This window comes from Primulina huaijiensis, unplaced genomic scaffold, assembly GCF_012295235.1.
Source record: "Primulina huaijiensis isolate GDHJ02 unplaced genomic scaffold, ASM1229523v2 scaffold11357, whole genome shotgun sequence".
In the NCBI taxonomy this organism is placed as follows: Eukaryota; Viridiplantae; Streptophyta; class Magnoliopsida; order Lamiales; family Gesneriaceae; genus Primulina; species Primulina huaijiensis.
The window spans coordinates 200497-226718 of NW_027342327.1; the positions used below are offsets into that span (position 1 = coordinate 200497).

The window sequence follows — 26222 nt, forward strand, 5'->3', positions numbered from 1 at the left end:
AATTTAATCTCTCCATAATTTGTCAAATTTTACTTTAGTCCATCGATAATGATAAAAAAAACTGTACACACAGAGTAATACTCTAGTATATATTTAATGTTCAAGTATAAAAATAATAAATTGATGGAAACTTTAATTCTTCAACTATTAAAATTCCATTTAGCAAGAGATTAATCATTTTAAGTTGGAATACTGACAAAAATTAATTCTTCCCCAATCGTATAATATAAGTAGGTTTGCATGGACCTATCATTTTTTAGGTAAAGTGTTTGCAGCGACTGATGTTTTTAAATGAGCCATTAAATTTATAGATTATGAAAAGTCAGTAAAAATAAAATCGGACAACGATTCGGAAAAAAAAAACAAAAGATTGAAAATCAAAAATAGACCGATAAATAAATGATTTTAATATTAATTTTTCTTATCAGGATCACTTCCTGAAAAACATATTCGAAAAAACTAACGTGAAATATGAGTTTTACGGATCCCTTCTTGAAAAACATATTCGAAAAAATTAACGTGGAATATGAGTTTTACGACACGTAAAATTATTGTTTTAGCTAAAAATCAAAAATAATTTTTTTTCGGTGATATAATAAAATTGTTTTAAGTTAAATTTGATTTTTTTTAAAATTTTATAAAAGATAGTCTTTTTAGTATTAAAATTTCAACTCTAAATTTCTTCTTTCCATCGGATATTTAAAATGAAACGTACACTTGGCTGCCTCCAAAGATTCTTCCGCAAAACTACGTTCTCACCAATTGCAAAGGACAAGGTGGCAAAAAGAGCGTGATTTCATGGCCTCCGCACATTTTCTTTTATATATATATATATTTGGATTCATGAGTTATTTATCCGCACGGGAAATTGAGTTTAGTTAGAATTAATATACGAATATTCCCATTCTCCGCAGTGAACCTGCAGATGGATCCGTGCATCTTGGCTGTTCATCAAGCTTAATCCTTCAGTTTCGGTATCCTATTTTTACTCATTTTTGTCAGAGGTGTGTGTGTATGTGTATCTTGCTCCATTCTGGAGTTAATCGACGCATTGTTTTAGTTTCAGTTATTTTTTGTGGATTTTTGGTGAGGAGTTGATGATTCGTCAAGTCCAGTGTTTTCTGCGAGTTTAATGTAGTTTACAGAGTAAGGGCACTACGAAAAAGTCTGATTGTGAGCTTAAGCTTCTAACTGAAATTCATTCGATGTAGATTGTGTGTGTTTAGATTGGTGTATGCAGTAAGTGTAATTACTCTGTGCTAGTTACTTGTGGAGGTGTGAGGTTAGGATTTAGTTGGGGTATTTTCACCTTATATTTACGATAGTATTGAACTGGATTGGTATACTGCAATAAAGTTGTGTGGAATGCGAATTGCTTTCATCCTTGATGAGTCACAAAAGGCTAAAACCCTGTGATTATATAAAACACAAAAAAAAAAAAAAAAAATCTGAGAACACCCTGCGTTTTTCATCACAGATTCTGCCCTTTGTCCTTATTCCAAAACTGATGATTTCAACGTTCTATGACCATAACTCTATCTCTGTCTCGCTGTCTACATATATAAACTTTTACGAGGAGCATGTAGTACACATTGCATGCGTTTAGAATATAAATAGTTTTCTTGTTTTCATTTAAGCGGATTAAATTGTTTTCGTGTTTTTTATTTTTCAATAAAGGTTATTTTACTTTTTTCGTGTTTAAAAAAAAAAATATTTTTTTGTTTTAGCAGTTAGGGGCTGTTTCAGTTTGATGATTATGGTTATTTTGTGACAAACATTGGTGGAGCCTCTAAGAGATTCATGTTTAATAAATAAAGTTATTCAAAAAATATGAATTTTATATTAAAATATAACAAGATTTTCTCCACGAAATATATTTAATTATGATCAATAAAAAATATGATTTTATTAAAAAAATCAAACTTTTATTTTTTCACCTTAAGGTCTGAAACTGTTTGGGAAAAAGACAATCCCGTGGTGTGTGAATCATACTGAATATGACTCATGTCCATGTTCAATAATAAAAACTAAAGAGATTTTATCGATGCAATTGACTATTTAATGTACTTATTGTGATTTGGTAGAGTTCTTTCTTTCTTTGCACTCCTTTTCAGGTTGATCTAGTGCTGGTAACTTTCAGGAAATCAAAGAAGAATATGCAGATGATTATGGGTTTTCCATCATAAAAGGAAAAGAATGATGGATGTTGCATACCGTATATCTCAACCCAATGTGACTCACTGTGGTGAAGTTGCAAGTTGGAGGGTACAGGAAAACTTAAATATGTCAACGAGCTTAAAATATAGTGGTTTTAGTTGTAAGTTGTTAAGAAATATGAGACTAGTTCCTAAATATTATTTACGTAAGAAATTGAAGAAAAGCGTTTTGTGCACAGGCTGTATAAGAATTTTTGGCAATCCCTGGTTGTGGTATAGTGATGCCAATGGTCATCCATTTTACAACTGTGGCCCTATTTTTAAAATGCCAAAGCATGTTAGTTTGCCTCATTGTCAGGCGAATGATTCGATTGCTTATGTAAATGATAATGCTAGAGACATTGAATTGATTGAGAGTGGCAATAATGGAGCTAGCCTTATGTCTGATGTTTCCAAAGAAAGATCAGGGAAAGAAGAAATTGAGAGTCTTGGTTTGGATGAATTGAAGGAGCTGCTGCAGAAGGCACTGAAAGATTTGGAAGTTTCAAGCTCTAATAGTATCATGTTTGAGGAAAAAGCCCAGAGTATATCAGAAGCCGCTATAGCACTTAAAGATGAAGCTGTAAAGGCTTGGGACGAGGTAAATATTTCTCTTGGTAATATTCAAGATATAGTGAATGAAGAGGCTATTGCTAAGGAAGGCGTTCATAAAGCAATGACACGCCTTTCTTTGGCTGAGGTAAAACTCCAAGCGGCAGTTGATTCACTGAAAATCCTGAAAGAGAACAACGATTCTCCTAAAGAATTGAGAGAAAGTGCTTCAGAGGATGAAAATGGAGTTGAACAATCAAGTTCGTCGATGGAAGATGAGGAAACACTTTTGGCTGCTAAGGATGAAATAAGAGAGTGTCACAATCATTTAGAAAATTGTGAGTCTCAGCTCAAAAGGTTACAAAACAGGAAAGAGGAGTTGCAAAAGGAATTGGACAGGCTGAACGATGTTGCAGAGCAGACACAGATTAGAGTGTCTAAAGCAGAGGAAGATGTTACAAACATCATGCTTCTTGCCGAGCAAGCAGTTGCGTGTGAACTGAAGGCCACACAAAACGTTGATGATACTGATATTGCATTACAGAGAGCCGTAAAGAAACTTGCCTCTTCCAAGGGTGATGCTGTAGATTCTACAGTTGAGGACAGAATTGCTGAAGAGATATCTCAAGAAAAATCTGAAGACGGCATTCTTGAGGAACGAGAAGTGCTAGCTGAAGTTGCTGAGATACTTGAACCTTTACCACGTGGCCAGTCAGAGGAACTAATCTTGTCAGATGCGAGTGACACAGAGAACGAAAAGTTGAGCCTGGACATTCCAAAAGACCCTGAAGCAGATGCAGAGAAGTTGAAAACAATTAAAAGTAAGATACAGGAAATACAGAAAGAAGCAACAAGAGAGGGTTCACCTTTGACCTCTCCAAAAGCATTGATAAAAAAATCCTCTCGTTTCTTTTCAGCCTCATTTTTCTCTTCTATAGAGGGGGATGAGTTCACACCAGCTTCAGTTCTTCACGTTCTTGTAGAGTCTGCTAGAAAGCAACTCCCAAAGTTGGTGTTTGGGTCCCTGCTAGTTGGAGCTGGGTAAGGTTATTAGTTATCGGCAATTTTAGTACAATTGCTAAAAAAAACATTAATTTATTTATCTAAGTTGACCGAAGCTATTATGTTTTAATAATAATGCAATCAAATAATTTGCTTCATTTTAGCTTTGTTTTAATGGTAAAAGATTTTTTTATTTTCATGAACTCCTGAAATAAAATACAGTTTTGCCTTCTATATCCAACGGGGTGGAAGGGTTGCTCAGCTAATTCAGCAGCCAGATATTATCAGTACCAGTGTTGATGAAGTATCAGCTACTGCAAAGCCACTAGTTCCACGCATTGAACAGCTTCGCCATAAAATGAAGAAACTGGTCAAAATGCTTCCTCGCCAAGAGGCATGACTTAGTTTCCTTTCCATGTGGTTTATTGGATAAAACCCCTTTATTTCTTTGTTCATGCTGTGGGATACTACCCCAGTTTGTAATTTTAATTATCTTCCTTTCAGATAAATGAGGAGGAAGCTTCCTTATTTGACATGCTGTGGTTACTACTTGCCAGTGTTATATTCGTACCACTTTTCCTGAAAATTCCTGGAGGTAAACTGAACGTGAGTCTGTTTGCTCCCAGACCCCACTGAAAAAAGAAAAAGAGAAGTGTTCTAGAAGCCTCCATACATTCTTTCCGAGTAAATAGCGAATTATCGCAACCTATGTCAACATCTCTGTCTTCATCATCTTGGTCCCATGCTCTTTTTATCTTTTGGTATCATATACTCAAATTTGCTAAACTTACTCTTGCAGGCCAATGTAGTAATATGTCTGGTCACATTTGTGATGTTTTCGAATTCGACCATGTCATACGAATCAAATAGCCTTTGTTCCAGCGTGAATTTGCACAACATAATTGTTATTACTGATGTATCTTCTTTATGCTGCATAATGTAGGCAGTCCTGTTCTTGGATACTTGGCTGCTGGAATCTTAATTGGACCTTATGGTCTATCTATTATCCATAATGTACATGAAACGAAGGCAATAGCTGAGTTTGGAGTTGTCTTCTTGTTATTCAATATTGGTCTTGAGGTATGGCCTACAAAGTTTCCAAGTTTGAATTTTGCAGAAGCATCACCTTCACGTGAACAATTAATAGTGATGAGACACAATCTATGACAAATTGCATTTCTGCAGCTCTCTGTTGAAAGGCTGAGTTCCATGAAAAAATATGTTTTCGGGTGGGGTTCTGCTCAGGTGACCGAAAATGCATTGACTTGTTAATTCTGACCCCATATCTGTCTTCTGATATCTACTCTGAACACAAATTTCCTGTTCAATACTTCTCTAAGGTGTATCTACAAATGCAGGTCTTGGTGACAGCTGTTGTTGCTGGCCTGTTAGCTCATTTTGTTGCTGGTCAGCCTAGTCCTGCTGCAATTGTCATTGGGAATGGCCTTGCATTATCTTCAACTGCTGTTGTCTTGCAGGTAAACATCATTGAGGCAGTGTATGTGCAAGTCTTTATGGAGTTGTATATTGACCCTCCTTTTCTAATGGTTTTTATTGTAATATTGTGCTTTTTTGGCAGTATGTTTGATTTGCGTGCAACTTTTCAGATTCTAGTGTTATCGCCTCAGAGCTATTATAATGTTTTATCCGGGATATCTATAGGTCCTGCAGGAACGTGGTGAGAGCACATCACGCCATGGCCGAGCCACTTTTTCTGTTTTACTCTTTCAGGTATTTGCATTCTTATCTGTTGAGTATTATTTTTCATATTTTCTCAGACCTGCTATTATCGGGCTCCCTCGTCTTACGGTTGCTTGTATTTTGTAAACTTCTTTTACTCCCACTCCCTCAGCCCCATTTATGAGCTTTGGTGGTGAATATTTATACATGCTATTCATTTTCGCTTTTCAGGACTTGGCTGTGGTAGTTTTGCTTATCCTGATTCCACTTTTATCACCAAGTTCATCTAAAGGAGGGGTAATAAATTTGCTCTGTTGAATATGGATTGAAAAGACTCGTATGAATAATGAGATGATGTCCCATATGCATATTTTTATTGTAATGCTAATTAACGTTGTTCATAAAAGCAATTTTTTTCACAGTTGTTATTGCACTCCTTGATTTTGTATGCTTGTTATATTAATTGTAAGAACCAGCTATATTTTTTGTTGATATGGCATCCTATGAAGTTATGGTTGCCGATATTTCTGTGGTTTTTAGGTTGGTTTCCAAGCCATTGCCGAAGCACTTGGATTGGCAGCCATCAAGGCAGTTGTAGCTATCTCAGCAATAATTGCTGGAGGGCGCTTGGTAAGCAACGATAATCTTCTGACACATTGGAGCACCCTTGCATTTGGTGCTGGATGTTTTTGCTTTAGCAAAGTCATTTTGACAACAAGTGTGAATAGAGCTTGTATGATATCTTTGTTATCAAAGTATGCACAACGTTATCACGTGAATGTGGGATGCTAATGCACTGTAGGGAACTTGAATTTTCTCCTCTAATATGTGGTAGCTGCTTACTTGCTTATTATACTTATATTTTTATAACGAACAAAATGTGTTCTGTTCATTCCAGCTTCTTCGCCCGATTTATAAGCAAATTGCGGAGAATCAAAATGCAGAAATTTTTTCTGCAAATACTCTTCTTGTTATCCTGGGGACTAGTCTCCTAACTGCCAGGGTAAGAGAACTCTAGTTTTTGGATGTTATTATATGTGCTCATCTTAATTGAGTAACTTGTGAGTTTTCTAAATAATTATGATACAATTCATTTTGTGATTAAAACAGGCTGGCCTTTCCATGGCTTTGGGAGCATTTTTGGCTGGTTTGCTTTTAGCAGAAACCGAATTTTCATTGCAGGTCGAATCTGACATTGCTCCATACCGTGGTCTTCTACTGGGTCTCTTTTTCATGACGGTATACTCTTTAATCAGGAATGCCTGTTAATCCTATCATCAATTGTTTGATTACATTTCACTGCTGATTTACATTTGCCTCTGGGAGTTTTTCTTGTAAAATTTATATTTATTCCTTGTATCAGTGCATTGTCTTAGAAAATATTGCCTCACGTAATGTGTGTTTCAGAACGTTCCATTTCATGAGATTGTTTTATCTTTCCAATTCTTGTTCATTTGAATGTTTCCATGGTGTTGCTCCAATTGCTTCATGTTTAATTTGGTATCTTTTTACTAAGAGTACCTCCAGAGTTTCCAGCCGTTATGACTCAAAGCATGCATAATATGTTCCAGGTTGGGATGTCCATTGATCCAAAACTTCTAGTTTCGAACTTTCCAGTTGTTACTGGAGCATTAGGACTTCTAATAGTCGGCAAGACAATCTTGGTTGTGCTAGTTGGCAGGATTTTTGGTATTTCAATCGTATCAGCAATAAGAGTTGGTCTTCTACTTGCCCCGGGTGGAGAATTTGCGTTTGTAGCTTTTGGTGAAGCAGTTAATCAGGTTTGATTCTCACGTATTATGTGTGATTTCAGATTTTGCTGCTTAGCTTAATGTGGTGCACATGAAACATTAAATTTCTGGAATATCTTTGTAGCTTTTGTATCTCAGAAATAGAGTAGTAATCTTATTTCTTGTTGCTGATTAATGATTTTAACACTTAATGAAATACTGCATCATGACAATGAAGCTAGTATATTTAAATCAGGCTGATGATATGTTTTTCCACTTCCACCAAAAATATAATTCTTCTCCAAAACAGAAAGAAATTAGCACCATAAGCACTTGCTTAATGTTCTTTGTTCTTCCCTTATTCCTGTCAAGCAGCACTGTCTTTCCTCACAAAATTATAACTAATTGATAGAGAGCAGAGTCAAAAAATGGGACTTGAAAATCTGGGAAACTAATTACCATTTGGTCTATTAATTCAACCAATTCTCTGGCCTTCTTGCAGGGTATAATGTCTACACAAATGTCGTCGTTGCTTTTTCTTGTGGTTGGAATTTCCATGGCCCTCACACCATTGTTAGCTGCTGGAGGCCAATTGATTGCCTCACGGTTTGAGCTACATGACGTCCGGAGTTTATTGCCTGTGGAAAGTGAGGTAGATTGCTGTAATATTCTGTCATATTGAATAAGTCAGCTGAAAATGGCACCATTATCACAGTTGGCACTGTTTTCTTGTTTAGAATTGCTTGAACTTATTTTGTATCCCATCAAGTTGGTATTCCTTGATGACTGCTAAATGATGGCGGTAGAAAAATATTTTGGTCTGACCACGTGGGAAAAATTCACAACTTAGTTTATTATTTCTTGTCTCTTTTATTCATTAATCCTGCATATGAAGTCCCTTGGGTGTCGGTGTTCTACTTAAATATTTCTTCCTATGAGATCATATCATAAATAAAGAAAGCAATATGTTGTAGCCGCAAGCATGTTCACATTAGTTTCAGTGTTTTATGTATCCTAGTGAAATATCATAATATTTTCCTGGTTTCTTCAGACAGATGATTTGCGAGATCATATAATTATATGTGGTTTTGGACGAGTTGGTCAGGTATTGCATATATCCAACTAATCATGATTCTTTAAAATCATTGAAGTGATTATCACCTATCACATCTGTGAATCTTATTCTAATTTTGTTCTAGGCTTATCTGATTTTTGTTGTGAATCTTACAGATTATAGCACAGCTTCTTTCTGAAAGATTGATTCCATTTGTTGCACTTGATGTCAGAAGGTGTAAATCCTTTTCCCAAACTCTATTAAATACGCAAAGTAATTTCTGTGGCAGAAATAATTATTGGGGTAGAAATCCTCCTTTCTATTGCCAGAAGACAGAAGTCAATTTCTCGCTGTCTGCCATTGATTAGTTTTCAGAGAGCTGGTATTTGTCATAAAACTATACAAGTTAAAGAACTTTTGTGTACAGACAAGGTCATAACTCCACAAGCATCTTCAACAACTAAAGGTGGTTGATATGGGGTGGCGGATTGTGATTTTAATGTTGCACATGAAATCAAAGAGTTTTGCTCTGATCTGATTGTACTGTGTAGCATCTTCCTGCTTCGATTCTTGAGAGAACATGTTCTGTGTTTGGGGAGTAGTTTATTTTTGTTTGGACATGACACTCCTGAATGTATCGATCACCTTTATGTGCAACCTGCCATTATCGACTCTAGAACTATCTAACAATTCAAAAGGTAGCCGCCAAATAGGAACGACGAACTAGCTAAATTGGATGTGCCATGTTCATTACGTTCCCGCCTTCCGACTAGTAAGTCAATTAGGCCCGTTTTTTATCCTGAATGAATGGATTAAGGGTTTCCGCACATATTGCTCATCCGACTTGTCGTGTTTTTTTTATTGGAGACCTAACTGGAAAAGGCACCTGTCCCAAGCTTACTGTCCCTCATTCCTACTCCCCCGGTATTCCTATCAATACTTCGGTTTTCAAGAAGCAGGAAGTGTTTCGAAAGAGACCTGTTTATGTATCACATGCACGGTGCTATGCAGACGGGCAAAGTAGCACATCCCGAAAACTGTTGCACCAATCCATACGTCCCTTCATATATATGTTGTATACTTTACGATATTATGTTCTCTAAAATACTTGGGTATTTTTGTAACCTTGATGAAATCCACTTGCTCATGGTCAAAGAAGACAAATCTAATTTGCAAAAGCCACAAATGAACTTTACATTTGAATGCTTATTTTTAAGTGTTATCACGGCAGCGACCGAGTTACTGTTGGTCGAGCACTTGACCTTCCTGTATATTTTGGTGATGCTGGTAGTCGAGAGGTAATTTAAATGATTAAAGGTTGATTGTGGTGCAGTTGAAAAATAAGTCTGTTTGTAACCTTATTTTTTATGGTTTCCAGGTCCTTCACAAGATTGGAGCCGAAAGAGCATGTGCTGCGGCTGTAACTTTAGATAGTCCTGGAGCAAATTATAGAACAGTTTGGGCTCTGAGCAAGTATTTTCCCAATGTTAAAACATTTGTCCGTGCTCATGATGTTGATCATGGCCTCAACTTAGAAAAGGCTGGAGCAACAGCGGTATTTTTCGGCTTTCGGCTTTCGGCTTTGGCAGTTTAAAATCTTTAAAGGAATTCATGCTCTTTAAAATATCTTTCTTTATCATTGCAAATAACAATTTTGTAACAGGTTGTCCCCGAGACTTTGGAACCAAGTTTGCAGTTAGCAGCTGCTGTCCTTGCACAAGTAAGTATACCAACCCATGAAAGAATTGTTACCCTTTATGACCAGAGCTGATTCATTGGAATAAATTTGTTATCATCTAGATTGCGATAAAACTGTTATTCTGTTTTATTGTTATTTTGTTGGAGCAATTTCCTCCTTTTTCATCATAATATATTTTTGGTTGTCGATATAATTTGATTTTAAAAGAGAGTTGGTTGTTGGACACACGCTTTGGATATGCATAAGTTCAATATACATGTTGAAATATATTTTTTTTTCCTGAAAATAAACAAATTAGAAGATGCATACATTTAAGAGCATTGGGATTTTTGTGGCATCACATATTTGGTGTAGAAAATTAGTTCGTATTGGTCTCTATTGCTTAATTTGTTAAAAAGAGTTTGTAGGGAGATGCGGCTTTTTGGCCAAACCACTATCTATCTTCTCACGGAAAAATTGGGTCATTGACCCTAGTCAAATTTAATTTCTTAAAAAAATGACATTTTGTCAAAATGGGAATTGTTTTAAGATCTATATCCTTGTATAAATGAAGATGAACCTTTATGTATGGTGATCATAAATTGGTTTTTTTTTTAATCTATTCCAAGCATGTATTGGCTTTTTACTTGGCTTGCTTATTCAAAAAACTTGTCACTAATGGCTGCACATTATTTTAGGCTAAACTGCAGACGTCAGAGATAGCTGCTGCAATTAACGAGTTTAGATCCCGCCATCTATCTGAGCTTACTGAGGTATGCAACATTATTTAATTAACATCAAATTGTTGGAAGTCTCATTTCCTATACACAAGGTCTAAATTACATCTACACACCTTATGGTAGATCTAGCGTAATCATTCTCATTACCAGATTTATGTTGGAGTCAGCTACATGAATTTCTCTTATCCATTGTTTGATGTTGGAAACTCGAGCTTTTTTCTGATTTTCACATCAGTTAAAACCGGAAGATGAAAATTATTTGATGTCATTTGAGAAATTCGTTCGTACAACAATATGGCAAGTAGTGCGAATCCAAGTTTTAGGCTTGCCTTAGAGAGTGTCTGTCACATCTTTAGGCCTAAACTCTTGTTCATGTAATTTACCTACGTATTATTTTGCTCGGAAAGATCTTAGAAGAGTATTGATGTCTTTTAATACAATTCTTTCTTCTCTCTCTGTGTGTCTCCAGCTTTGTGAGGCAAGTGGAAGCTCTCTTGGTTACGGATTTACTCGAGTTAGTAAACCTAAGCCTCAACCTTCAGACTCTTCCGAGGAGAACCAATTCAATGGAGGAGCATTGGCAATATGACTTGTCAAACAGTATATAAGCGTAGGGAGACAAGATGATTTTATTTAAAGTTGCGACGGTTGGGAGAAAAAAAACGATGGTATATATATTTACCACATTGGTAAAAAAACAAATGTACAGACACACAGCAGCAGAAATTCAGAACACTGAGAACTAATGGCAGAAAGATTAATCAAACATTAATTATGGGAAATTTGGGCATTTAATCCTTGGTTGACTGGACTTATATTTTTAACTGCCCTCATTATTAGTTGATTGGTAACCTCACAGAAATTACGTCAAAATTATGCTTGCAGCGTTGGGTTGTCGGGTTATCACCAATGGGATAATATCTAAGCACCAAATTGATTTCAGAATCCAAAGAATACAAACAATAGACCAACACCGGAATCTAGAAATGATTTCGGGCTAGATTTCTGGTATCCTAAATCTTTGGTTCAGCATGTTTCGAGCATGTATATCATAAATAGAACCATTTCTTTCTGAGGTACAGGCACTGCGATATTTTGTCTACAAATAATCTCTGGCTAGATTAACTCTTGCAGCTAAGTGGTCTACTCCAGTTTGTTGCTGTAGCCTTGTATTACGACAGGATGGATACCTGTTAAGAATGAAATAATAAATGCCCGTAAAAGAACAGTAGTCGACGTTCACATTCTCAAATGTCATGCTAAACACTACATTGTCTAAAAGATTAAATTCGTATGGAGCATGATCATAAGAACTTTTAGCGTACCTTTGGTCGCTCCATAGAATTTCCAAAATAGCCTACTCCAAAGGAAGAGGAAGTATAGGCAGAGCAACAAACTCCACAGCTTTCAGCCACATGGAAGTACCAGGAACCTACAAAACCGACCAGTTAATGAGGCATTATCATTGTATAAGCTTTCTTCTGCTGTTCAGTGAACTTGATGGTTCACAAATTAAATATTAGATGTTTGAGTCAGTAATATCACCATTGCAGGAGAAACCTCCGCTTGTAGCAAAACTCCAGCACTTTTCTCGCCTCCACATTGATCATCCCTATGAAAAGTATGTAAAACTTTTGTGCGAGCAGACACTGGACCACTCTGGGACCTGCAATAAAGATAAGTATTTACGGTCCCCTTTGTATATAGATTGTTAAAGATTCTATAAATATTGATAGTTAACCAAGAAAAGAAATCAAGAAACCAATTGAAGAACATACAATGAAGATGATACACCTAACTTGTGTAATCAGGATATGTTTCGAGCAGTGAAACATGAATAAGTGAGAAACAACAGAAAGATTGATTATTTAATCAGGGCTGGATTCAAGTTTTAAAAACAATGTCACCTTAAGGGGAATACCTCCACTCGAGGCTCCAGCAGCTATATGTCCCTTGGAATCTACACAGATTACTCCAACTGTGTCAGCTATCAAGTCATCTTCTAGCATATTGGGTGTAGACAGTTCTTAGCATATGGAGCGCCTTCTCTTTCGACGGCGCCAGGAATCCCGCGGCGCCGTGAACGGCGACGAAAAAATTGGAGTACTGATCGCCTTCTTCGCAAGCCATCCAGGTTGTTCTGCACTTGAAGACTGTCGTTTTGGCCAAGGTTCTAGCCGCTGCCTTGCGAGAAGAATCGCAAGAGAACGAGCAGCGAAAAATCCAAAAAGGTTTGGAAAATTATGCGAAGGACAGGAGATGGAGAGGCATTGATCATGAGCAAAAATTGGGGTGAGACGTCTTATTCATCGTGGTCATTAATAAAAAAAAATATTATTTTTTATATTAAAATATTATTTTTTATGTTGAATATCGGTAGAATTTATCCGTTTTACAGATAAAAATTCGTGAGATCGTGTCACAAAAGACCTACTCTTGATCTTGATTGGTCAGCATATATGTCAGGTTCAGTACCGATGTGGAATGGAGTTGTGTTGAGTTCTCTTCAGCTCCTTCTTTACGGGCTTTTTCAAGTATCTTTATTCATAAAATATCTCATTTTTCGAAATTGATTTCTTTAGCATCTCACAACCATCGAACTCACGACTTTCAAACTTAGTTATCTAATTTTTTTTTATAATGTTTCGTACCAATTAATACCCAACAAATTTTTATATCATATATTAAAGCACATTCCTAGATTGTTGATATTAAGTGATGTGCAACAAATTTTCGTATGATTTTAAAGCACATGTTAAATAAAAGAAAATGAATTTCTCATTAAAATGTATTTTTCCAATATTGAGATTAAAAATTTAATTAATTCCATCAAAAGTTGCTATTTGACAAAACATTAAGCGTTTTGTGTACATTTATAATCGTTTTCCCTTCCAAATCATTGTTTTTGAAGTTAATTTCATTATTATTATTATTATAAATAAAATATGAAAAATTGCATTAAACAATTTGTGATAGATTATAGTTATGTTTGGATAACACGTGAAATTTTTAAAAAATAATAGTGCAAATATAATAAAACAAATATGTAGCAATTTATTAAATATATATGCAGTTTATTTTGGGGATAAAGATAATATCTATATTGTTAATTTAACTTGAACTTCTTAAGGATAAAATAACTAATTTTGTCGTGCTAAAAAGACTTTTTTATAATTTCAAAAATACTTTAATCACCTGACTTCATATTATATACATATTTCTCTTTCAAAATTATTTTATCTCTAACTATTTCAATTTCAAAAACCGATAATTTAAATACCCTTGAATCACACTTGGTGTTATATGCGTGTTTCTCTTTTAAAATTGTTTTTTCTCTTTCAATTTCAATTTCAAAAATTGGTAACTTTCATTTATTTTTCTACGAAACCACCCTATATATATAGGGTGGTTTCGTATATATATATAGGGTGGTTTCGTGTATATATATATATGCTATTCACAGTATTTCTCAATAACATGATCCTCGCAAATGCCATTTGAATAAAAATAAAAAATAAAGTTTAACAGAAGAACATGACTATATTTGGCCAACAAGCATATGATCATGGAAAACATAGTTTCCTCATTGCAATTTACAAGAAAATCTTGAATGCATACATAATTTATCCTTAAGATCCATAAAAAAAAAAGTCTAAATTATGAAATTCTGGTTCCTGTAAGTTCAACCTGGGCTGCCGCTTCATTCATGGCGTCCATGACATCCATCTTCCCCCTACCAACTGCCTCATCCATGGGAGTTCTCTCGTGGCTGATTGTCGTCCAACACATAACAGATTTCAGATGGAAATAGAAAAATGCAACTATCCATCATTAATGGAAACTAAAACACAAGAAGCACGTTGAAGATCACTCACTTGTTCAGAAATGAGATATCGGCTCCTGCTAGAATCAAATGTTTGACAACCTGAAAAGGACAGGTTACGGACTAGAGATATGTAATCAAGTGATTTAAAATTGATTCCCGCTTCAAATTACACCAAGTGCACCTTCCTCTCAGCACAACTTTCAAGCTCATCGCCGGCATAAAATGTAAAATGTAATGCATATATTACCTCAATGTGGCCATTGAGACAAGCCCAATGAAGAGGGGTGTTTTTCTCCACGTTGCAAGCATTAATATCCTGGTTTTCAAACAAAAGGCAACTCATTTTTCTTTCCTTATGTTACAGCCTGAATAATCAACACATATAATACGGATAGAGAAAAGAAAAAACATGTGCGGGTATATGTACACGCACACATGCGCGTACTTAAATATATGTCACTTTCAGCCCAAAAGCATGCAATATTGTTACAGTTCAAGTTTCCTCACTTCTGATTTTAACACCACCATTATTGTAAAACCCATGAAACTTCTTTAAGATTTAAGAATTGATTACTGATTAGATTTGTGGAAGATGATTATTCTAAAGATCATTGGTGGATTATTTTAATTTATCCAAACAACAATAAAAATTGTAAACAATCAAAAGCTAGACAACCTAATCTTGCAAACATTAAACTCTTCCATAGACCATTATGCATGCATATATTCTTGTGTCCTACCACAAATATTCTCTTCACCATCACATGCCATCATTCTCACTCATTGGGTAGAATCAATTTTGGGGAAGCACCCATCGAGAGTTTCGGTGGTCACTAAATTGGTCAGAGGAGAATAATTCTCCGATAGATCTAGACCAAGCGGTTATTGTCTTCCACGATTTCTATTAAAGTTCTTTCCATACATATATCTACACAAATGCGGACGGACTATTTTGGATTAATATTGTTATGACTTATGATTATGAAGCTTTCAGCTTTCAATTTTGTTTTAGATCTAGACAAGCTGAGCTTGCAGTGTGCCAGCTGCGCTACAATTAATTGAATCACCTAAAAACATCCAAATGTGGGTTAGATGTAGAGTTGCATCAGTTCCTTTTGTTATTTCACCGTAAATTTACTTCTTCCAGTCTAAAGAGAAAACAGTTATCTGAACCATACAATATGACAAATAAGAATTTTAAAAAATAAGGAACATTCTCCCACCATAAAACATAAGAGCAGCAAACAGAAGGACAAACAATCAAGCATGTTGAGACGAGTAATTAATAGTATTAAAACAAGGTCAAGGTTCTCTCACCACACCATTGTGAATAAGATAGTCCACAATGTTGATATGCCCATTTGCTGAAGCCATGTGCAATGCTGAACATTCCAACAGGAGGCAAGATAAGCAAGTAGAAAAAAACCAAACAGCAGAAACAATTTGGCAACCAATAAGCTGACAAAAAAAAAGAAACAAAAAAAATTGACGAGTAATAGGAAGAAGACCATGTTAAAGAGAATCTTGTGCCGCAAAATAAACATGAAAAAACATTAGTGTGGAACCAATTTCTCAGCTCTGGAAAGATTTTTGTGATTTACGATTCAGTGAATACTTCAAAAATCATCAATAAGCTTGAAAATGCATAGTGCATACTAAATTATAACCTGTGCGGCCCTCTGAATCCTTAGAATTTAAAGAAACACCCTGGGATGCTATGCTCATGAGATCATCTATATCATCATATCTAGCAGCCTGAGAAATTATGCATATAAGTTAGTTTTGCTCAGAAAAACCATTGCTCGATAAAACATTAACCATGCAAACAGCGTGAATACATGGAAATCGAGATCCAATCACAAATGCAGTGTTTTAAGATTGTGTGACACACTTGAGCAAACTATAAAATAGGTAACAAAAGCTCACCATTCTAAGATAGCATTTGTTTAGCTTAATTTAAACATCTATTTCATTACTATTTTCTACAAAATCCAATGGAATACTAGAAACACCATGTGGCAAGCAAATAAACCCAATAATTTCAGATTATAGTAAGAATCAGCGGGTGCATGAATAAATTAAAAAATATATAGAAAATGTCTGCCACACAATCTAATGTACCCTTTTAAGAGGTTTCTACTCTAAGCAAAGCAACCTTTACAGTTTGGGAAAATGATTTCAGTATATAAGTATAGGTTCTTTTCGGTAATTGAAGATTCTAGCATCGATCCATTTCACAGGACGCACTTAAACACAGGACCATAAATAACCAATAATTAATACATCAGAAACTCCACGTTTTGACGCGAACTTTTTTCTTAAGCTGAACAAAAAAAATCAGTGTGATATAGAGATTTAGAGGTGGTAAGGAGCACCTCGAGCAAGGCGTCGGAGGTCGTTTCTGGCGGCGGCTGCTCGGCTGTGTCCGCTGCTCCCATTTTCCTCCGGCGAAAGTGAATCGATTTGGGTTGATTCACTTTGATAATGGCTCCATTTTGGGCTGTGGTATTCTAGTGTGTGGACTTGGCCCAGCATTATTTATTCGCTTTTTGGGCTTTGTCCGAACGACCTTTCTCACTTGATTCAGAGCTTCATCATATCCGTGAGAGCATCTCACAATCGTACCTAAAATTGTATTATTCGATATATAGGATGGACTCTAATAAATATACAAGAAACTCACATAATTTAATAATATTGAAAATATACAATAAAGAAAACCCCATGTATCATAAGTATAAAAAAATGGCATATTTAAATTTTCTTTATTTTTTATAAGTTTTTTTTAAAAAAAAATGACAGTTAATTTGTCGTTTCAGAAAAGGGGATTGAAAAAATTCACCATGATACTAAATTTTAGACACAAACTTAATATATAGTATAAGATAAAATATTAGTGTTGTGAGGGGGAAAATATAAATAAATAAAGATATATATTGAGTTTTGTTTTGGGAGAAAATATTATTATAGATATCGAATCATGTGAAATAGTTGGCTAAAATTATTTTAAATTTGAAATTATTATATTTTGTCATATAATATAACTTTAAAATATAGTTTTTTTTAGAAGGGGTAAAAAATTGGAAATATTTGAAAGAAAGAGAAACAAGTATTTGGGAAGAAGAATTAGAATAGATAGCTTTATAATAATAATTTTATTCATAAGGAGTATATATTAAACAAAATGGAGTAAAATTAATATTATTCCACTTTTTCTGACTTTGTTTGGAAAAAAAAATTCCAAGGTTCTTTGTTCTCTTTCCGTTAACGTTACTACAAATGTACACTTTTTTTTGTGAGCAAAGTTTTAATACTTGATCTTGAGTAACTCAAAAATTACTCGAGTCAGAGTGCGAGCTCAAAAAGTTAATTCTCAATCGAATTCGGGTACTTGTACTTCTGGTTTTGTGGTTTTCAGTTGAACTTGAGTAAGAACTCCCAAAGTTTATTTATACAAAGTCAATAATTTATGGACACTCGTTTCTGTGAGACACAATGGTGCAAAGAACATACAAAAAAAATTGGCAACTAACCCTATCTGAAACCTTCCATGGAACTGATGCTATCAATCTACTAAGACATGAAACAAATTCTCACTTCCCATGTCAATCAACTGCAAAATTACACTAGTCGACGTATATGTTCGTTCTATTGGAGGTGTCGTATGATACTACCTAGCCGTTTCAATTTTCAAACAAAACACTCAGCTTCAAGCCCAAAACATGATGTTAAAAGTAGTAGGAAGCCACTTTGTACTTTTTACTTCTTTGTATGATCGGGTATGAGTCGTCGCACAAGTTCAGGAGGTGCACCAGCGAGTTCTGAAACAATAGATAGTCGAGTTGAAAGGGGAATCGTGTCATTTTAAAAAATGGGATGCAGCAGACGACTAACATATACTTACCTGCAGGTGTAAAGTTGAAGAGAGGAGGTAGGGGCTGCCCGTTTGGCAAGCATGCGTGAGGCTCTCTCAGTTCATCGAAAAAGGGGTGTGCACAAGCTTCCAACTGAAAAAAAAGGGCCAAATAATCAAGAAATTAACATCACCAAAGGATAAAATAATATAAAAAAGATGCCTCCGAACTTCGAATATGCTATTTATTTTCCTCGGTTCACTATTGAACGATAATACAAAAATAAGGGAGAGCCGAGAGGGTATCACTTACAGCTGTGATACGTATTGTAGGCGAATATTGAAGCAGCCTTGACACGAGATCCACTGCTTCTGTTGGCATTCTCTTATGAAACATCTATAGAAAAATAGCTTTGATTAGATACTTGTTTCATCTCATTCTTTCACGAATGAGATTAAAATAAGTATTGTGCAATGTCTGATCTATCGCCTATCAACCAACCTTGTGCCACGAGAGAGCTTTGATCTGAGGGAGTTTAAATTCACGATAATTTGGATTCATACACTTGATTTCTTCTCGGGTCGGTGTCCCCAAAACCTATCGTGCAAACAACCAACTAACGAAACTCAGCAATGCAAGAAAGAAAGGCTGACATGTCCAATTGTAATAAAGCAAAACGGCTAAGAAAACCGCACCTTAATAATTTTAACAAGCTGGTCTACACTGCTTTCCCCGGGAAAGATAGGCTGCAATGTTCGAATAACATGTCAAAATTCAACTTCTATCAAGACCCATTATAAACACGAGTAACAAGGTAAAAAAACAAGATTTCCCTTCAATTACATACAGAGTTCAACAACATAATAAATACACTGAATCCGCCTACAGAAAATTAAACCATAGAAAGGTATAGTTTTTCATTCTGGCTAATGAATTGCAATCACGTCGTGGCTCACAGATCACATACATACTTTTTTTTATCAGAAGAGAAGTAGGAAATGCACCAACCTGTCCTAGAAGTAGTTCAGCCATAACACAACCAACCGACCATATGTCAATTGTGGTAGTGTACTCTGTGGCTCCAAAGATAAGTTCAGGAGCCCTGTAATACCGAGAGCAGATGTACGAAATATTTGGTTCACCAGGTACCTGCACCCCAAAAAAAGTACTCAGATGATTCTTGTATAGTTTGACTGGATCAAGATTTTTATGTAAAATAAAATATACATACCAACATCTTTGCACTCCCAAAATCACAAAGCTTGAGCTGATGCGTATGAGGATTTACCTGCAGCAACCAAATTGTCTCAGGGATAACAAAATTTGACAAACTAAAAACTACAATGAAAACCATATCGAAAACGAGGACACATAAATGTGAGTGGATGGGGATGGACAGCCACCATCGGTAAATGAAAGTAGGTAGCAGCCTTTTCTTTTATCGAAAAGAGAAGACTGCAATCAAATTTGAAGAACTCGAAATTCAATTTGGAAAACGCATTACACGTTTCCAAAGTAAAGGAACTCTCTATAATAGAGCTTCTTCTTCTCTCACGAGTCTCATTTAAATCATCCGAAAAATATACAGAGTTCTAGTTTGACATAAATATCAGAGTGAAACTTTTTCCATCTTGCCCGAAGTTTTCACCTCAATATTTTTATAGGTTTTTCCACATAAAATTATGGTGTTCATTTCTATTCACCTTTCTAAGCATGTTCTGCAGATGCAACATAACATCAATTTTTTTTTTTTGAATTTTTTCCATCGAGTCCAATCTAATTTCAGTTTAGCAAATTTATTGAAGACAAGATGGTGGCAATATCCGAGACAGAAAAGTTTGATACAAGCAATTTCACGTTGTAGGAAATGAACATGCAAGAAACTTTACTTAAGGATCGCCACTTAGCGGCTTTCAGAGATAGACCAAAGGAAATCAAATATCATAGCAAGTGGAATATATGGTCAGTAATGTTATTACCAATTCACATTTGGCTCTATCTAGTGGAGTGTTATCCAATATTGTTGAAAAGATGAAAGTAAAAGAAATTTAGGATACTGACAAAATTGTACATGAACAAGTCATTAAAAAACGAGATTTTCTTAAAAGAAGGTTTTACTTTGAATAGCTGAATGTTCAATAATTACCAACCATATCAACATATAAAATACTTCATTTGCCTAACACACTTCTATGGACAATAAAGTAGAGGAAGTTGGACATCTTGATCTTTTATATCAAAGCCTACCAAAATTCATATAATTAACTCATCATCAATTTGACAAACGACAGCTTTCAACAATGGCAGAGCCATGGTTCTCAAAGAAGAAAATCAGCGGAAGAACTAGGAAAACACGTTAGTAACCTCAAACCAAGCAGAGACCTTATTAATAACCAGCGAGATCCACAGAGCGTGACTCAAATGGAGCCATAATCACGGTAGATCCTAATCCCGAAGTAAGAACTTTTATTGCTATAGATATGACGGAAAAGGGCAGTTCAAGGAAAATATGGGAACAAGTAAAGTATTGAGAACTCTCAAGAAAATATAGCAAGTACATCAGATGATGATGAAGTATTATTTAGCGAAACGGTAATAATTGTTGAAGGAACTTTACGACGCATGGATTTGGATTCAAGAATAACATGACACGTGATGTTTCACAGAGAACAGTTAGATCATTATGAATTTATCTCGGGATTATCTAAACTCATGGTGAATGAACAAGTTTTAGAAACCCAAGGAATCGGTACAATCAAGATAAAAATATATGATGCTACTATGACTATCTGCACCGAATTTTAATTACTTTTTGGGGAAAAAAAATAAAGAGGTAGAACTAATTGTGCATCAACTAGCTCGGGAGAAGAACCATCAATGTTGTAGCACCGGAAGCTTGGACATGTACCATAACGAAGGTTGGAGATTATCATCAGGCTTACAAAGGTGACGTTACCCTTTTGTAAACATTATGTTAGCAACATACAACAAAAAATTAAAGTTTGGAATATTTATCACTAAGAGCAACAACATCATGGAACTGATTCATTCTGATGTTCAACAAACGCCAATTGTATACCTAGAATGATCGAGGTAATTTGTATCATTCGTAATGATTTCTCTAAGAGATGATGGAATATCCAATTTAAAAGAAATCATATGTTTTTCCAGTTTTCAAAATTTTCAAAACTCGGATAGAACTTGAATTAAGAAAAGATCAAGTGTTTAACGATTGACAGTATGGACAAAACTTTATCACATGTTGAAATTGATGCATTTTGTCAACATGATAGCTTCAAGAGGTGATTAACAATGGCTTACACGCCCCAATAAATGGAGCGACAAAGTAGATGAACGAAACTTTATTGGACAGAACAAAAGCCAAACTAAAATTACGGGTCTAGTCAAATCTTTTTGGGATGATTTAAATGATAGAAAGGAGAACTCTAATTATAACGAGCTCCATAGTTTTCAAAACGCGTAAGCATTTTCAAAATTGAATTTTGTAGCCTTCCAAATTCCATTGCAAACCTATCTTCTTCACAAAAGAATGAGATGTTGTCTACTTTCATTTAATGATGGACAACTCATTGTTGTCCATTCACATCCACTCATATTTCAATAGCATTACTATACATCTCATTTCATTTGACTGTTAGCAATACTTTCGATATTGCATACCCATTCACTAGCAATGGCTTTAATTTTCTTCCATATAATAGTGTAACAAGATCCCAATTCTTGATCCAATCTAATGTTTCTAATTATTCTCACATAACTGTCATCGAGAAAGATAAATCCGAGTATTGAATAGCCCCATTAAAACTCGACGACTCCATCCTCAGTTAATAAACAATAAGCAATGTCATTTTCAGTAACACAATGTTCACACCAACCTAGTGGACTATTGAAAATGTCTAACTCAATTGGTTTCTTGGTTTGGTACTGTTTCAAAAGAATTTTGATCCTTATTTAACTTATCTTTCACCTGAACCATAATAGTATTTGAAATTTCTTTCATCGTGTTTTTATCTCCCTTTGCTTTTTCTTCTGCAAAAAACAACATCCTACTAATAATACAGCTATAGGTAGTGGAACCCCACAAGCGATACCCCTCTATTCCATTAGCACAACTCGAAAAGAGACACTTTCCGGATTCTTAATCCAACTTAAATCTTACTTATTCATTGTACATACCATACACACGACTTCCAAACATTTGTGAGCGAAAATAATAAGCTAGCTCACCATTCCAAACTTCCATCGGAGACATAAAAGATGGTTTAATTGTATAAAGTTAGACCTGATTCTCAATCAAATATCTAAGTGGGCAAAATGTGAATGGATGGAGATGGACAATTATAAGTTGACCATCATTAAATGAAGAGTATGTCCTGTGAGACGGGATCATGGATATATATCCATGAGACGGGTGACCCAGTTCATACATGCAAGCAAAAGTAATACTTTTGATATAAAAAATAATAGTTTTTCATGGATTGGGTCGGGTTGAAGATTTGTCTCACAAAATTGATCCATGAGACGGTCTCACAGGAGTTTTGAGTTAAGTGAATGTGGGTAGCAGCCCTTTCCTTTGTGAAAAAGAGATGGTCGCAATCAAATTTGGAAGGTTGCGAAATTCAATCTTTATCCTTCAAGCAATCTTAAAAATTTCACGAGTTTTAGATTATTATGAAATAGTTTTTCTTATTATTAAAAGAAAATTTGATTATTTTATTATGGTGCTAGAGAGAGATTGATTGCAAACCACAAAATATCAAAGTCAAATTTTTCCATCATGTTGTTGTGTTTATCCTAATATTTTTAGGAATTTTCCATGTAAAATTATGGTATTCATTTTACCATCATTTTTATCTTACAATATCTAACCGCTGCATGGGGACCGGAAAGAAGTTAATATCACGACGGTGAACAAAATGTATAGACGATTGCATAATTTTTTACGATTTAAATTTAAGAGTATCGTTGCGGTAATGATACATCACCTCTCAACTAAAAGTGAGCATATCCTTAAAATAACAAAGAACAAATAAATATGCCGTGATAAATGACACTGAATAAAGAAAAGTAAATTATAAATAACAATCGTACCAACAAATTCTGCGGTTTTATGTCACGGTGACACACACCAACAACATTATGTATATAACTCAGTGCACGACAGATCTGCAATTTGCAAGAAAACAACACAATCAACATATGATTTAACGGAATGTCAAGGAAATCAAAGAGCCCATGGAAGTCATACTGCCTTTGCTGCAGCTCGCACATATACCTGGTATGTGTATAGTCGCACATAAAAGACGGGCATGAGTTGATTCACTCTGGTGTAGTGCCTCGAAGCTCGATAAACAGTTTCTGATACATATTCCAAAACAAGATTAAGGTAGACCTCATTCTTTCCGGTGGTAGAATAGAAACAATGCTTTAGTTGCACGACATTAGGATGGTTAAGCAAGCGCATTATCTGAAGTTCCCTATTTTTGTATCTCCTATCTTGTAGAACTTTCTTTATTGCAACAGATTCACACACTTCAAGGCATTTGGCCTAAAATGCAAAGAATATCAAATGAATGCCATTAATATTCAGAATCTATAAATCGAATCAACAAACCCAAACAATCCCTTAACAATAGATCAAAAGGCACATAGTCCCTGCAAAGATACCTGATATACAACTCCAAATGAACCGGTGCCAACCACACGCTCGGCCATATAAGACATCGTCTGAGGAAAAAGATGAAAAATATTTAAATTTAAAGAGCAAGATAAATTCAAAAAATTGGAAAATTATGGTTATATGGTTAAACACCAATACAATTACAACAGAGAAAAAACGATTGTAATGTGGTAATATTTACCAAAAGACAACTCACCTGTTTCGGTTGTCCATTTCCACCGCCAATAGAAGTTACAATTATCTGACCGGCTTCGGTTCCACTTCCACTAACAACAGCAGGCTCCATATCCTGTAATAAAAATCTGAGATAAGTTTACAAAAATAATGCTACTTAAAAATCAAGATTACAACGAAATGATTGTTGCAAATACCAAAGGTTAGAAGGTGGAAATTTTGACATCCAACCTTTATAATGTCATCATGGTTATTGTCTCGAATTTTCATTTCTTGTATGCACTTTGGAAGGTTGTCATATCCAGATTTCTCATGCCTGCCACGTACATCTGATGTGCTTGCAGCAGACTCAGAGGAGTCCACTTGCCTATCTTGAGTTCTAGCATGTTTTTCTCCCAGCTCATTTTCACAGGCAAATCTTTGATCCATTTCTTTCTCTGCTTTCACTCTTTTAATGCTAGAATCGGCACCCTGCACCAAAAGTAAGAACTTTAAAAAAGTTCGCATGCCTCTATATTCCTTTCCTATTTCATTAATTATTCAGGGAGGAGCACGATAATGCGAAAACACTACCCTAACAATGAAAAAAAAATAAGAAAATAATAAGTTAGATATAAAGAGTAGTCTTCATTCGGGCTCTTGTCCCAAACTTCACCCACCTGCCTTGCCCGTAAAAATAAGTGACAATAGTATAAGGTGTAACGTTATCTAATCACAAAGTGAGTTGGAAATAGCATATTCAACTAGATGATAATAGCTTTGAAACTTAGAAGCAGCACCTATACAAGTATCAACATTCCCACTTTCCATAATCACAGTCGTTCCTTCTCCCATCCCATATATAACACAAACAAAACAAAATATGCTCCCGTTCTTGGAAAAACTTGAATCTATAAACCGGCTATTGTCTTGTTAAATGATCAATGTAGCTGCTCAATGAAAAACTATTCAGGCTCGCCATCTTGGGTATGCAGGAAACATCAAATGCAAGCCAAAAAAAAAATACTTTTTGCTCATTTAAGAGAATCCGTCTTGATATAAGTGTGTGTAAAAGCTTATCCAATCATAAATAGTAATAAATTTGCAATTAGAAGATTAAGCATAAAATTTGAACATCCCAATCAACAAGCTTTGTTGGGATACATCTCTCAGTAGTACCTTTGCATCATTCCAAATAATTTCCTTTTCTAACTTCCTTCCGAAACATTTTAGACAAAGGCACCAACGATCAAATACAAAAATTCACAAAAAAATTGTACAAGGAAAGAAAATTACGGTGTCTGAAACAGAAAAGCGGCCGGAAGCAATGCTCTTGAGACGACGCATTATATTCATTTTACCCTTCTCGTCAAACAAACACCAATGATATGAAAATCAAATCCCAGATGGAAATTCAGAAGGTAAAATAAAAATGTCTCCTTCTCCACAACCAATATTAAATCAAAAAGGACACGACCCAGGTTCTAAAATACACATAGAAATTATCTCTTCATCCAATAATCAGAAGAAAATGCAGAAAAACTCAGGAACAAAAAGAGATGAAGATTTGAAAAGCGCTCTCTCTTCCCTGCATTAAGAGAAGAGAGAATGGGTTTGGTCAAAGAAATGTCAGATGGGAAAGAAAGTTGAAAAATCAAAGATTAATTATTATTACATATATATATCATGTTTGATTTTATTATTGGTATTTTATAAATGATTTTTTAAGATCATAAAATATAATATTATATTTATAATAAATAAATATTGGGTTTTATTTTTTGAAAACAAATCTTTTAAAACTGTATGATGTTTTTAAAAAATTTATTGTGTATGACTAAAATTTTTTTATTTATTGTAATATTTTTTGGGAGAAATTAATTTTTTAAATAAAAATATATATTATTTTGTTTTTAAAGATACAAAAATTAATGTTGGAAAAATCGAACGGTCAAGAATTCAAATCCTTGTAGTTGCGACCAAAGTTTGACATTTTGAATATTGTAGAATTTGACTCTTGACCGTTGATTTTCTCTGTCCGGCGTATGTCGAGGGAT

General features: G+C 34.9%; 3 protein-coding genes and 1 long non-coding RNA gene across 7 annotated transcripts; 1 reads left to right on the forward strand and 3 right to left on the reverse strand.

The window, feature by feature from the left end:
• Window positions 1-814: 814 nt before the first annotated feature.
• On the forward strand, window positions 815-11396 carry LOC140965594 (K(+) efflux antiporter 2, chloroplastic-like). Of its 3 annotated transcripts, XM_073425701.1 has the most exons (22): window positions 815-974; window positions 2115-3568; window positions 3665-3788; window positions 3972-4143; window positions 4254-4344; window positions 4693-4829; window positions 4935-4994; window positions 5108-5227; window positions 5412-5480; window positions 5661-5726; window positions 5970-6059; window positions 6328-6432; window positions 6540-6668; window positions 7001-7210; window positions 7662-7811; window positions 8211-8264; window positions 8390-8448; window positions 9445-9511; window positions 9592-9768; window positions 9877-9933; window positions 10590-10664; window positions 11101-11396. In XM_073425701.1, exons 2-22 carry the CDS (start codon window positions 2197-2199, stop codon window positions 11218-11220), a joined length of 3504 nt encoding a protein of 1167 aa, XP_073281802.1. In that variant the 5' UTR covers window positions 815-974; window positions 2115-2196; the 3' UTR covers window positions 11221-11396. The 3 variants fall into 3 exon arrangements, with proteins under 3 accessions (XP_073281802.1, XP_073281800.1, XP_073281801.1); XM_073425699.1 differs by having other exon boundaries at window positions 2115-3788; XM_073425700.1 differs by having other exon boundaries at window positions 824-974; window positions 2141-3788.
• A 144-nt stretch (window positions 11397-11540) lies between these two features.
• LOC140965595 (uncharacterized) lies at window positions 11541-12913 on the reverse strand. Of its 2 annotated transcripts, none has more exons than XR_012173117.1 (4): window positions 12553-12913; window positions 12177-12297; window positions 11957-12063; window positions 11541-11821 (listed from the first exon to the last, which is right to left on the reverse strand). It is a non-coding gene; the product is annotated as an uncharacterized lncRNA (long non-coding RNA). The 2 variants fall into 2 exon arrangements; XR_012173116.1 differs by having other exon boundaries at window positions 12539-12913.
• Window positions 12914-14191: 1278 nt separating this feature from the next.
• Window positions 14192-16982, reverse strand: LOC140965587 (uncharacterized). The gene is made up of 6 exons (XM_073425688.1): window positions 16833-16982; window positions 16125-16212; window positions 15775-15839; window positions 14705-14773; window positions 14507-14556; window positions 14192-14400 (listed from the first exon to the last, which is right to left on the reverse strand). The coding sequence occupies exons 1-6, from the start codon at window positions 16893-16895 to the stop codon at window positions 14289-14291; spliced, it is 447 nt and encodes a 148-aa protein (XP_073281789.1). The 5' UTR covers window positions 16896-16982; the 3' UTR covers window positions 14192-14288.
• Window positions 16983-17883: 901 nt separating this feature from the next.
• Window positions 17884-25816, reverse strand: LOC140965609 (shaggy-related protein kinase epsilon-like). The gene is made up of 13 exons (XM_073425724.1): window positions 25462-25816; window positions 24418-24657; window positions 24209-24301; window positions 24000-24059; window positions 23608-23880; window positions 23424-23498; window positions 19543-19599; window positions 19320-19460; window positions 19007-19057; window positions 18813-18908; window positions 18624-18707; window positions 18362-18464; window positions 17884-18278 (listed from the first exon to the last, which is right to left on the reverse strand). Exons 1-13 carry the CDS (start codon window positions 25519-25521, stop codon window positions 18217-18219), a joined length of 1395 nt encoding a protein of 464 aa, XP_073281825.1. The 5' UTR covers window positions 25522-25816; the 3' UTR covers window positions 17884-18216.
• Window positions 25817-26222: the final 406 nt, after the last annotated feature.